The sequence below is a fragment of the Convolutriloba macropyga genome, chromosome 3, assembly GCF_964194025.1.
Source record: "Convolutriloba macropyga chromosome 3, txConMacr16.3, whole genome shotgun sequence".
NCBI classification, from domain to species: domain Eukaryota; kingdom Metazoa; phylum Xenacoelomorpha; order Acoela; family Convolutidae; genus Convolutriloba; species Convolutriloba macropyga.
Genome location: NC_134470.1, coordinates 37,877,066 through 37,891,030, shown reverse-complemented (window position 1 = coordinate 37,891,030; position 13,965 = coordinate 37,877,066). Strand labels below are relative to the sequence as shown.

Genomic DNA, 13,965 nt, shown 5'->3' with positions numbered 1-13,965 from the left:
GCACTCAATTCTAGAAATCAGAAAATGAAAACAAAACGGAAATGAAATGTCCTTTATCAAATATGACGTAATTATGACGACATAATGACGTAATTGCGACGACAAAATGACGTAGCTATAACGATATAATGACGTAATTGTGACGACAAAAGGACGTAATTATGACGACATAATGACGTAAATATGATGTCATTATGACGTAATTATGAAAACGCTACGACGTAATTGTGACGTGCTATGATGTTATTGTGATGTTATGATTAATTTTGACTATAAAATAGTGACTAATTGTCTAATCACGCAAGAATTTTATGATTTTCAATGGTTCTTTTAATTCAATAATTAGGTATATATTCCTACCTCAAAAACATGTTTAAATTAAAGTAAACTTACCAGTTTTCTTTTTTTTTTGGATTTAAAGTTGAAGTGAAGTGTTGTATTATCTACGATAGGGGAAAGTTTTGGCTGGCTAAAATGGTCCAGTTTAAATACAGGAAGAACGGAAGATTTCTATTAATTAAATTTAGTTGCTTACCCGCTTCAACACTGCAAGTGTTCAACTTGAAACTGGCAACAAGGAGAAAGAAACAAAGACTATCTGAAAAAAAGAGATAAATTTAACTATAATTTTGATCAACTGATTTTTAGAAGTTGTTTGAAATAATAAATAGAAGTAGTGGTTTGGGAATAGGAGTAGAGGCTTAATAAAAGCGAACATACCAGTTTGTTTTTGGATTTGGAAGCGAACTGAAGTGTTGCAATATCTACTGTTGGGGGAAACTTTGGCTGGCTAAAATGGTTCAGTTTTAATACAGGAACAAATCAAGATTTCTTTTAGTAAAATTTGTTTGCTTACCCACTGCAAGTGTTCAACTTGAAACTGTCAACAAGGAGAAAGAAACAAAGTCTATCTGAAAACTGTCAACTTGAAACTGTCAACAAGGAGAAAGAAACAAAATCTATCTGAAAACAAAAAGATAAATTGAAACTGTCAACAACGAGAAAGAAACAACGTCTATCTGAAAACAGTAAATTAAATAAGAATTTGACCAACTGATTTTTAGAATTTGTTTTGAAATAATGAATAGGAGTAATGGCGAATGAATGAGTAATCCAAACTAATTTGTTATTGAGGGATTATATTGCTAATCCCTTTCGTGAGAACAGCTTGGGTATCATGCTGTGCGGTACATTTTTGAAAATCACGTAAGTCGTACATAACTGTGAGTCATCATATCTAATGTAATATTTAAACATTTTATAGCTAATCCCTTTAGTGTGAACAGCTTGGTTGTCACGCTGTGAGGTACATTTTTGAAAATTTACATTATTAAAGTGCACTACGGTAGGGGGTCAATGGCCTTACTGATTCATTGTTAAGGTACTATCTTGCTAATCCTTTTTAGTGTTAACGGCTTGGGTGTCATGCTGTGAGGTACACTTTTGGAACTTTACATTATTAAAATTTAATATGGTAGGGGTCAATGTCCTGCTATCTTGCTAATCTTGCTAATCTCCTTCGTTTGAACAGCTTGGGTGTCATGCTGTGAGGTACGTCTTTGGAAATTTACATTATTAAAGTTTAATATGGTTGGGGGTAAATGACCTTATTAATTTGATGTTAAGGCACTGCTAATCCCCTTCGTGTGAACAGCTTGGGTATCATGCTGTGAGGTACACTTTTGAAAATCACGTAAACCGTACGTAAGTGTAAATGAGTCATCCTACCTAATTTAATATTAAAACATTACCTAGCTAATCCCCTCGTGTGAACAGCGTGGGTATCATGCTGTGAGGTACATTTTTGAAAATCGCGTAAACCGTACGTAAGTGTAAATGAGTCATCCTACCTAATTTAATATTAAAACATTACCTAGCTAATTCCCTCGTGTGAACAGCGTGGGTATCATGCTGTGAGGTACATTTTTGAAAATCGCGTATAACTTACGTAACTGTAGATGAGTCATCCTACCTAATTTAATATTAAAACATTACCTAGCTAATCCCCTCGTGTGAACAGCGTGGGTATCATGCTGTGAGGTACATTTTTGAAAATCGCGTATAACTTACGTAACTGTAGATGAGTCATCCTACCTAATTTAATATTAAAACATTATCCTGCTAATCCCCTTCGTGTGAACAGCGTGGGTATCATGCTGTGAGGTACACTACTGAAAATTTACATTAGTAAAGTGTAATATGGGAAAGGGTAAATGACCTTACTGATTTGTTGTTAAGACTATCTTGCTAATCCCCTTTGAGAGAACAACTTGGGTATCATGCTGTGAGGTACGTCTTTAGAAATTTACATTATTAAAGTGCAATATGGGAATGAGTAAATGGCCTAATTTAATATTAAGGGATTAACTTGCTAATCCCCCTCGTGTGAACAGCGTGGGTATCAAGCTGTGAGGTACTTCTTTGGGATTTGAGGGAAATTGGGCTATACCTAATGTTAATACATAGGTACTTCCTTTTACCCCCCCCCCCCCCTGATCTGCTCACATATTACTACTTTAATTTGAACAAAAACAAATGCGAAAACTGAGTTCACGGATTTAGATGGAGACAGCATTTATTAGTTGTCGCGGGGCTGTTACTATGCCGAGCGTGTTCCAGCTTTAGTTAAACTGTTGCTCGTTACTTATAATGTAAGAAATGGCTTTCATTCATGAGAAGCTAGTTTTTCAGTTGGACATATTTGATTTTAATCCTTGAAACCTCAAAACAGAAAAATCCTCAAAATGTCGATGAATCCCCATGTTGGTGACTACAACCTAGGCGCGCAAGGTGGAAGAATAGTTTCATTCTCGTTCAAAATTGAGAAGAGTCAACTGATGACTCCCAAGCAGACAGACTATGTATTGGTGAGTCAAGATGGTCAACATTGTGGAGGAAGTGCCAAGTTCAATGGAGTCACCTCTGATACAGGCATGGGTTACGTGGAACCTCAAATGGCGTCTTCTAATGTCATATGTGAAACTGCCCATGATTACCAGTACCAGCAGGGTGGGTCAGCCGCTGCAGCAACTTCATGGGGAAACTATTCAAGGTTGGACCATGTTAATCTCTAAGAAGGCTTTCGCTCGTATGTAGCTGAGTATACATATTAAGTTCGATCAATTGTCTATAATCGAAGAATCCTATGGTGCAAATAGAGTATAATGAGTAATTAGAATGTAGGGAAAGTACCTGCTGGGGGTATTCTATTAGTATTATCATTATCGGCCGCTATTATGATCACCGGTAAGGTTATAAACTTGTAAGAACTAGGACACCTAGTCCCTAATATCGACATTGGTGATGATACTTGATTGAGTAGCATTTACTCAGACGTTGACGGTAGCTATGAAAATTGATATTGTACATTAAAAGTCAGGCATCCAAAAGAGGATTACAAGTATTTAAGTATTTTCTAGCGTATATATATTTCTATTCAATCCGAAGAAGCGAAACATTTAAAGGCTTAAATTAAAATAGGCTCCAGAAGTTTTCCTCTACAAAGTCTATTGTAAGTGTATTTGGGTTGATCTGAAAACAGGTTACTTGGCTATCTTTTTCTGAATTTATTGAGGCAATAATTTTTCAAGCGTGAAATCAATTTTTTAAATCGAAATAAAGGTTACTGTTTTCAGCGGTAACACTGCCCAATGATTTGCTGAACTTTGCTTTTTAGCAGCCATGTTAAACCGGAGCCAAGTCAAGATGATCAGTCATGGCACCAATATGGGTCCTCACAGGTCCACCTGAACGATTCTGGCTTTGCAGAGTCGGATCCAAACATGTTTGTGAACCAGCCTGACGCAATCGTTCCCAAAGCTGAACCACATCATTGAAACTGCCTCGTTTTTGGCGAAATTTTTATTGAATTCATTTTCTCAATACCCAGTAATGTTAGCTTCCGCAGATGCACAGTTCGCTGATTGGTTGCCACCGATCGGCTTATAAAATGATGAAATTTGATTTTGGTGAATGTAGCAGCTATGCATGATTAATGGTGGATAAATGTTTAAAACTGTTGTAGTTTTATTAACACGTTCATAAAAATAGTTCTCTGCAAATATAACGTTTTGGTAAATTTTGGATGCAAGTGAACGTTGAAGAGCTGGCACATCCGAAATCCCAGATCATCCAGTATTTTCATATTATTTATTTCAAAAATATTTTGGTTTTTCTATGCCACGCTCTCAAAGTTCTTAATTTTAAATGAATTGGTTTCTAAAACTCTTCGCTTCTGCGATATATTTTACCTGAAAACTTACTGTTTTGAAAAAAATTGGCGGGATTGATAAAGACCTAACAATGTTAGTAATCTATGCTAATAGCTGCGATGCGATAGCTGATCGAAGTTAACACGGTATTTTCTATGTTCATTTTTTTGAGCATAACTAAATCGAAAAGATATTGTTAATAGCTGCCGTGATCTCATCGGGCTATTATAGCGCTGCTACTTTTTAACAATTCAAATAATTTCGATTACATTGGTGCTGTCTTTTTTGTAATAAGTGGTAACATATTTTTGATTACTTTCTTTCAAAACAGGTAAACACCAGTGGGCAATAAATTTCAGTAGAAGCCCTAAGCTGGCTTTAGTAGCATTCCGAGTGCTTAGTGTGCTGAAGCTGCTGGAAAGGTCTACGTTAAATGTGAAAAGATTTTTTTATGTTTTGAGTCCAAAATATTGCCGTTTTTTTTCGCAGTTTTTTTGGTAGCGCAAAATTGGTTTTGAGGATATTTAAATTAAGAACTGTACCCAATTATTACTAATTTGAGCTAATTTCACGTTTTGAAGTTTGTCGGTTTTTGCCTTTATTTGTGTATCTTCGAAACTGCAAGTTACTCATTAATTTTTTTCTGGTTCTGCAATAAATGAGTTGTTTTTGAAGTCTGATGCGTTGAAAACATTTGATCTGCATTAAGTTTTACAATTTTAATAGCTGCGAAGCGATAGCTGCTATTAGTGGAGACATCGTCGTTTTTTTTGAAACTCGAAGAGGAGTATTGGTTTTAAGGTTTTTTTTTACCTAATAGTGGAAGAGTAAAATTGCCATGTGAACTAACTTTCTGAGCGAGAAAAGTTTTTTGTTCATGCGTTGCATTCAGTGAATGACTTTTTGAGTTTGAAAAGAGTTTTTGAGAGATTGGCGCATACAGATGAGTTTTTAGCCGTGTTGTACATTTGGCTCAAATTTTTTTATTGGAATTTGGTTTTTTGTAGAAGTTAATGTTGATTGATGCCGCATGAATATGCAACCATCTGAAATCGATACCACAATGTTTTTGAGAGCTTAATAATGCGTTTAAAGGCGCAAATTCGCCCATTTTTCTCAATTTTATTTGGTCAATTTTTAGAGTTTTTCATCTTCTTTTAGTTTCGGCTCTTTGAGCTGACTTTTTAAAAACAAATAACTAATTATCTGTGTCTTTTTAAAAATTTCTGTATTGGATACCTCTTGATTAGAGTTTCCAGTTTAGTTTTTTGATTTTTCAAAAATTGCGAATTAGTTTTTAATCTTTTTCTCAATGTATCTATTCTATTATGTTTCTTTCTAGCATTCTCATAAGACCTATAGTTTTATTCACCCTGCCTTTATTAAATTGAAAATTATCGATTTGAAATAATAATTGTCTTTTTCCTTTGAATTAAATTTTTTTGTTTGCTTTTGATTTTATTTAACATAAAATGGAACTAATGTTTTGCTAGCTTGACTTTTACCATTTTTGGACAATACTCTTTCTGCGAATATTCTTTTCTCGGTTTTGCTAACATACGAATTTATGCGTTTGATTATTGCTCTTTCTCGTTAGTCTTCATGATTAATTTCGATTTGATTAATTTTTTGTCAGTTTTTAGTTTTATCGCGTTCATTGTCATTGCGTTCGAGGCAAATAATGATTATAGTTAAAGCGACAGTTAATTTAGTTACCAACTGATTACTCTCTTTGGTGTAGAATAGTGTTTCGATTGAGAGTAGTTACGGAAGTTGGATAATTTTCTTGTAACAATTTTTGGCCATTTCTGGCAATATTCAAATTTTTCTTCCAAAAAGTCTTGGGAGCCTAATATGACTTGACTTTTGCTGCTCGTGTACTTTGATTTTCAATTGCGTACAAAAATGTTGGCTTATTTTATATATAGGAGAAATGTAATTTTTTTGTTCAGTTGGTTTTGTGGGCTATCTTCATTTTTTACTGATTTTTTTTTATTTTTTTTATAGTAAGAATCAGTTGATTTAAACGGCAATTCTTTCACGAAGACGGCACTTTGTTGTTTCCGGAATTATTCTGGCTATGTTTTTTAATTCGTCGCCTCCATCGATGATTCTTGCGACCTGACTTCTTGGAATTGACGTTCAAAGCAGGTTTTTCTACTGCTTTGCAGTTAAATTTTGTAAGCGTGACGTCGTTTGTTCTGCTTTTATGTCAATTGCGTGAATTACTTCACTAAAAAATTGACTTCTGAACTCGCTTAATGAACTTTTAAGTTTATGAACACCAACTAGTTAAAGGTCAATAGTGTGCATCTAAGTTGTGCCAGACGTATATGACCTAATTCTTGAGTATTAGAGTCTGGAGTGTTTTATTTCTAATATTTTTGAAAAAGCTACACTAGGGTTTTTTCTTTTAGAGCGTATGCGTCTCATACAAATGACAGTCAGAGCCTAACCAAAAAGTCCAGTGGTCTATTAAAAGACTGGTGGTTAATCTGTCTATCATATTTCTTTAGTTGTTTCAATTCATGGAAGGCCACAAGTGGCTATTTTCCGGCTATCTGCCGGCTATGTTTTCATATTTCCGTAGTTTTTTTTGACATTTTTGATTTCTTTGGGTTTTTGTGGTCAGGCAAGCCTGGTCATTTTCAGCTTTACAATTTTGGTCCGAAGAATGTGAAAGACATTTTTTATGGTTTTTATTGCATCTGCTGTTCTCTTATATACTGAGTCGCTTCGATAACACGTATTGTTATCGCTTTCTTGATTTTTTTCTTAAAATATTTGCAGTGTTATTCAATACGGCGATATCAATAAAATATAAATCTAAATGCTTTTCCTGAAAAAATTATCATCTCGTTAGCTCCTATTGTTCCATATGTCAGCCGTGCTAAACAGGCAAAGGGGTTTTAAAGTTTTTATATTTTTTGTAGCTGCAAAGCTGTTAGCTGAGCGGAGTTTTATTGCGGTGCTCTTGGTTTTTTCCGTTTCGCCGTCTAACGCTCTTTTTCGTTATACATTTGTTTACACAGGAAGGAGAGTTTTTTATTTGGTTAGTCTTTGTTGAAGTTTTAAATTTGTTGAAGAGCTTTCGCGATAAAAAATTACTTGTTTTTACCATTTTGTGAGCTAAATGTTTTGATACTACAAATACGCAGTTTTTTTTAATTTTTGGAGTTTTCCAGCCTCAGGGGGCAGGGAATCTACTTTAAGGTTTGATGATAGGGCACTGCATTGTTTCTACTGACAAAGGAATTGTTTTCAAACCTTTAATGTCTCGAATATTAGCATTTTTGATAAATTTTGCAATATTAAAAGTTTGCAACATTTTTGTTCATTTTTTCTTGCCTAAGTAGTTAGGTAATCTCCTCCAGGTTTTGATAGTATTTTATTACATTGTTACTAGGGCAATGAAATGGTTTTCAGCAATTTAATAGAACGAATTTTTCAAGTTTTCAAAAATTATCTATCGATCTTTGAGCCAATGAATTTTCAAGGCTTGGATTTGGGTTACTGGATAGCCTCTAGAAACACAGAATTGGTTCTGATGATATGAATATCACAATTTTCAGCAACACTTTTTGCAAAAAATTTGCAATTGATTTCAATTTTTTTTTTGAATTGTTCTGTTATTTTCTTAATTAATCGATCCTTAAGGTCCTATGAATTTTGTTTCGGATATAATACTGGACCGATTTCAGATACAAAAATTGGTTTTAAACCTATTTTTGAAATAGGTATGTTTCAAGGGAGCAAATTCTGCCTTCGGGGAAAAGCCTCAATAGTTTCAGCATTGAGTGTATTGTTTAGTTTGTTTGTTTGTTTCAACTTTTTGAGATGATTTTCTTTGCGTTTTGGCTGGCATTGTTCAATTGATCTGCTGGTTCGGTAAAGTACTTTTAGGTTTTTCATTTAATGCTTTGGATTGTTTTTCAGTACATGTCCTGCTATGATTTTTTAATTCTTCGTCTCCATCGATGATTTTTGCGACCTGAGTTGGAAGTGACTTTTTCAATTTCAGTGATTTCTACTGCTTTGAATTTATATGTGTGACGTCACTTGTCCTGCGTTTAGGTCAATTGCGTGACTTCTGAGGATTGCGTGACTTCATCATTCAAAAAGATGACTTCTGAACTCGCTTTATGAACATCAACTAGTTAAAGGTCAATAGTATGCATTTTATTTCGAATAATTTTGAAAAAGCTCCACTAGGGTTTAAAATATAAGTCTAAATGCTTTTTTTCCTGAAAAAAATTATGTCGTTAGCTCCTATTATTCCATTTGTCAGCCGTGATACTCAGGCAAAGGTTTTTATAGTTTTGGTTTTTTCACTCAATAAAATGACTTTTGTACTATAAAACTCAAGTGTAATTTTAATTAGTTAATTGTCAAAATATGTACAGTAAAGGTACCTAATAAAAGGCTTCTGCGGAATGAATTAACTTTATTAATTTATCGCTGAATGTTTTCTACCTAGCTTTTTGACCGGCGTCGTTTTTTTTCAGTTAAGGTCTGTATCTGTTTCTATCTCTATTATACGGCACGGAAGTCTTTTCGTTCTTAGTTATTCCGGCAATCTGCTGGCTGTTTTTTATTTCGTCAGCAAGTTTTTTGTTACGACGGTATGAGGTCACAATCACTTAAAATCTGCTTTTTCATTTGTTTATTAATAGCCGCCTCATCTTCTCAGCCGGCTTTTATAGCGCTCCTATTTTTTTTTTACTTCGTCGAATAAAAAAATTTTTCGCTTTACCTCATTTTGCCGCTTTTTCAACATTTTGCGTGATATCTTTTTGACTTCTCTAGACTAGTTTCTCTCTTCTCTCATTCTGCTAAAAGTGATTTTGAACATCAGTTGCTCAGCAAAGCAATTCAAAATGAACAGAGTCAGTATAAAAAATTGAAGTCAGAAGTAGAAACGGGATAAACCCATAAAGCCCAATTTTAGATGCCCGCTATTTGAACGTCGTTACTATAAGTCTTAGTTACCATCTCTAATGCTTATTGGTATTGATAGTAGCCCCTGTAGCCTCTCTCTAAGAAACAGAAGTACGTTATCTTCAACTACGAAATGCCATCAAAATAAATCGGACTTAAAAAATGTTATTGTACAAAAATCTTTTTTTTTCAATATCTTCTATTCTTTCAATCCCAATCGTGCTTATTGGAATCAACGGCGGCTATTTTCCGGCAATCTGCCGGGTATATTTGAGTTTGAATTGCGTGGTTAACGTCAGTCTGTTTTTATGAGCTCAAGCGGTCAATAAAATCTTATCATGATATTAGTACTGCATCTTCGCGTAAATTTTTATGTTGCAGCGCTGGTTTTGAAGATGTTGCCACGAAAAAGCTTTGGTCTTCTAGTTTGTTAATGCTATTGATTGTTTTGTCTGCCTCTGATTGCCTCTTATATACACTATGGTACCAAAGAGCTACGTACAGAATGGTTTCTGCTTTTAATGCATGATTCGTGTGTGAAATTTAGAAGTTCTGAAAAGGTGTGAAATTTAGAAGTTTTAAGAGAAATTTCATTCTCACTTTCTCCGCTTAAACAGAAAAGATGGTTAAACAGCTTGGTTCTTTCACCGTTTACCAAGTCCGGAAAAAAATTCGAAAAGAAGTTAGTTAATGATTCAAAAGATCCTAGAACTTCTCTGGAACGTACCAGAGTTCGCCATAACGCTTTCGCTTGCGACAATAAAATTTCCAGAGCAACAGTTACGCTACGAGATGTCGGATTTTCATGGTCTAAAATATAAAAGCAATTCAACTTGAAATGAAGATCTTGTGCACAGTGTGCATACAAATGTTACTTGAAAAATAACAGTTTCGAGGCCCAAAAATCGAGCGGAAGACCCCCAAAATTGTCAAAAAACCAGAAAAGTTTGTTACCGATGTTTCGAAAGATCCTAAAACCTCACTGGAGCGCATTAGAGTGGCTCATAACGCTTTCTCTTGGTACGATAAATTTTGCAGAGGTACAGTTAGATGAATTCTCAAAAAATATGGTATTTCAAGAAATTCTGTAAAAAAATCAGTTATTGGTTTCAATGGCTTTAGCAATATTTTTCGAAAATCTGGGAAATTAGGTTTTTAATATGGTTGGTACTCAGGCTTCTAATTTTTCTTTAAAATGTAATTCAGTACTTGCACCGGCGTGGTGTTTAATTCCTCTTCTTCCCTAATTTGCTTTGACCATTCGATCACGCGTCAATAAGTTTCAGTGCGACTTTTCTATGTGATTTCTACCACTCGGGAATTTTTTTGAATCCATGACGCCCTTAATTAGTGTTTCAGTATAGGTCTTTAGTTCAATGATGTGAAATCATACATGGCTTACCTCACTCATTAAGCTGACTTTGAGCTTACTTAGTAAGTCTTATTTCATAATGTAATTCTGAATTGAACAGAGGTCACCCAAGCTTTAGAAGGAAGTTTTACTGGAAGTGGGTTATTTTCTAACTATCGGGTCTCAGCGATTTATTCAGCGGCTTCTGTTTGGCAATCTGCCGTCTTCTAAATTTCGCCCTAACTCGAAGTTATTATAATGTTTTGCGATCCATACGCAACCCGCAAATCCTTCCGGAGTGACGTTCCTCAGGAAAGAGTCCTTTCTAAGATTCTGCCAGGGTTTGTACTGTTTCGTTATCCCTTTGTTTTGTAATTGAAAGGTCTTCTTCTTTTCAATTTTTTACAGTTTTTCTTGCCTACACAGCTAGGTGACCTCCTCCAGGGTTTGATAGTATTGTATTATATTGTTGCTAGAGGACAATGAAATGGTTTTCAGCAATTTAATAGAACGAATTTTTTTTGAACTTTTTTCCAAAAATTAGTCTATCGATCTTTGAGCCAATGAAATTTTTGAAGGCTTGGAATTGGATTACTGGATAGCCTCTAGAGAGACACAGAAAAGGCTCTGAAGATAATAATATCACTAATATTTATAAATTTAAATTTTGAGCAATAATTCGTTAAAATTTGCAATTGATTTCAATTTTTTTTGAATTTTTCTGTCGTTTTCTGAGTTATCGATCTTCAAGGGCCTATGAATTTTTTTCAGGTCTTGCAGATATAATACAGGACCGATTTCAGAGACAAAAATTGGTTTTAAGCATATTTGTGAATCAAGTTTATTTAAAGGGATCAAATTCTGCCTTCGGGGTAAAAGCTTCAAGAGTTTTAGCAATGAGTGTTTTTGTTGAGTTTGTTTGATTATTTTAGTTTCAACTTTTCGAGATGATTTTGTTTACGTTTTGGCTAGCATTGTTCAATTGATCTGCTGGTCGGGTAAATTACTTCTAAGTTTTTCATTCAGGATTTTTTTTTCAGGACATGTCCTGCTATGATTTTTAAATTCGTCGTCTCCATCGATGAGTTTTGCGACCTGAGTTGCAAGTGACTTTTTTACTTCAGTGATTCCTACTGCTTTGAATTTATATGCGTGACGTCACTTGTCCTGCGTTTAGGTCAATTGCGTGACTTCTGAAAGATGACTTCTGAAGATTGCGTGACTTCATCATTCAAAAAGATCACTTCTGAACTCGTTTAAATGAACTTTATATTTATGAACATTTACTAGTTAAAGGTCAATATTGCGCATCTAAGTAGTGTCAAACGTATATGCCCTAATTACTGAGTATTAGGGTCTTAGATTTTGATTTTAAACTTTAATTTTGGAAAAGCTCCTCTAGGGATTTTCCTTATAGAGCGTATGTGTCTTATAAAAATGACACTCGGAATCTAACCAAAAAGTCTAGTGGTGTATTAAAGGACTGGTGGTCAATCTGTCTAGCTTATTTCTTTTGTTGTTTCAATTCGAAGACCACACGCGTCTATTGTGACCGTTTTCCGGCAAGGTACCTGCTACGTTTCTTTGTGTAATGTTCTTTCAAATTATTCTAAGTTTTCCAAAGGAACTGGTAATTTTGTATCTAGTTTTTATCCTCTTTTCACTCGACATTTTTTTAAACTGCCCTGCATTTGTTTTTAGCTGTTGCTGTTAGTCGTCTCATGCAGCTCCTACAGATTCCCTTTAAGTGTTGTAATTGATTTGTGTAGTTTAATCTAAATTAGTTTTCTAAAGTAAGTGAAGTTTTCTTAAAAAATTGTTCTTGTTTCTAATTTTTGCGTTCTTTTCATTGACGGGCTGTCGCTTTGTTAATGATTGGTAGTTACTCTGGATTATAATCAGGCAGCGCTTAGTTTTTATGGGTTTTTGCTTGAATTGAGTTCTCTTTATTTTTCCTAGTTTATTGTTGGTTTGCAAACTTCGAGTCCGTCGGAGATGAGGTTTGCTATTTAATTTTGCTTAATTCTTTGTTTGCTCCTTTTCAAGTTGTTTCTAACTTATGTTCTGTAGAAGTCTGGTTTACTGTCTAATGTCTTAGTGTTAACGTTTACTTTCTACGCTGTTATGGCTCTCAATGAGTTTGATGAGACTATTTTTCTAAGAGGTGGGACGTGAGATTTATGTCTATCATCATATTTGCTTTAGTCAATGCTCTGTTTAATATTAGAGGCTGTTCGTTTTTGGTCTGTTTTGGTGAATGTTCTGTTGACTTTGGAAATTTTGATTTCTTTGGAGTTTAGTTCAGGACTAGTCATGCTAAGTTTTTTCAATTCGTCGTCTGCTCTCTTTTTGATACGAGCATTTGATTACGCGCCAAGAAATCAAAGTTGATTGACAGCATTTGTGTTTCAAAAGATTTTTGAGGTTGGACCACATTTTTGTCCTATTTAATTCCTTAGTAGTTTTTGATGTAAAATAGATGGCGAGTATTTCCTAAATGTGTTTTTGAAAAGTGGTTTGAGATGTAACTTGTTTATGTAGTTCGAGCAAAAAAATTGACTCAAACATTTTCTACAAGCTCAAAGAATTGAGATTTTTTAAATCCTTAGTTTTTTTGAAAACGGGTTCTTTTTTTTGTTTTCGTCGAGGCGTTTTGAGAGACCTTACGGGTATGTTTTTTTTAGAATTCATGAATTGAATTTTATTGGGGCGCTGTCTTTAACAATTGATTATACATTTTCATGATTTGAAGTCAAATTGAAGTTATGATCTTGGTCACGCCGAAACGGGAAGTGGAGTGAAAAAGGGAATGGTTTTTGCGATGTGAAATGTTTCCACTCAGTATTCAATTCGCCTTCTCGCTAGTGGTTTTTTGTTCGTGTGGCAATTTAGCTCTGATTTTTACTGCGTTGTTGATTTTTAATGGGATATTCTAAAGGCTATTTCCAATCCATTCATTTACCGTTTTTAAAATCATTGAAAATTATTGGAATTGTATGTCGAGAACTCGTGTTTTTCAATCCGAAGAGTTTGGATGGTTTTGTTGCGTTGTCTTTTTTTAAAAAAATATGTCACTTTTTCGGCTTTTTGATTCCAATGAGAAGTCGATTTAGAGTGGTAATTTTAGTCACGCTGATGTAATAGAAGGGGCGAAACAGCGAGTAAGTTTGAGGCGTGATTTTTTTCAAACTACTTTTAAATTTAATGGAGGAATTGGTGTTCGAGTTAATTAATAGCCGCGTCAGAAATTCCAGGCGGCTATTATTGCGCTCCTATTTTTTTTACTTCGTCTAACAGATTTTATTATTTGTCTTACCCTGCGTCCCGCGTTTTTGTTTTTTTTAGGTCAATTGTGTGACTTACCACACTCAATAAAATGACTTCTGAACTCAAATGTGTACATGTAGGTAGTGCCAAACATATATGCCCCAATTCTTGATTATCAGTCTTCAGTGTTTGATTTCG

The 13,965-nt window shown here is 34.5% G+C and overlaps 2 protein-coding genes across 2 annotated transcripts in view; both read left to right on the top strand.

Annotated features, from left to right (window-relative positions):
• LOC142336187 (CCR4-NOT transcription complex subunit 9-like) overlaps positions 1–13,965 on the top strand; it is a 420,288-nt gene that overhangs the window by 350,217 nt on the left and 56,106 nt on the right. The gene's annotated exons all lie outside the window — the stretch shown is intronic.
• Positions 2,523–4,347, top strand: LOC142337052 (uncharacterized). The gene is made up of 2 exons (XM_075386112.1): positions 2,523–3,052; positions 3,677–4,347. Exons 1-2 carry the CDS (start codon positions 2,745–2,747, stop codon positions 3,834–3,836), a joined length of 468 nt encoding a protein of 155 aa, XP_075242227.1. The 5' UTR covers positions 2,523–2,744; the 3' UTR covers positions 3,837–4,347.

What these genes read in the sequence shown, in the direction of transcription:
- LOC142337052 (XM_075386112.1), top strand. Translation starts at nt 2,745, where the DNA reads ATGTCGATGAATCCCCATGTTGGTGACTACAACCTAGGCGCGCAAGGT. An exon ending in TCATGGGGAAACTATTCAAG is followed by an intron (nt 3,053 to 3,676) that starts GTTGGACCATGT and finishes TTTGCTTTTTAG; the next exon opens with CAGCCATGTTAAACCGGAGC.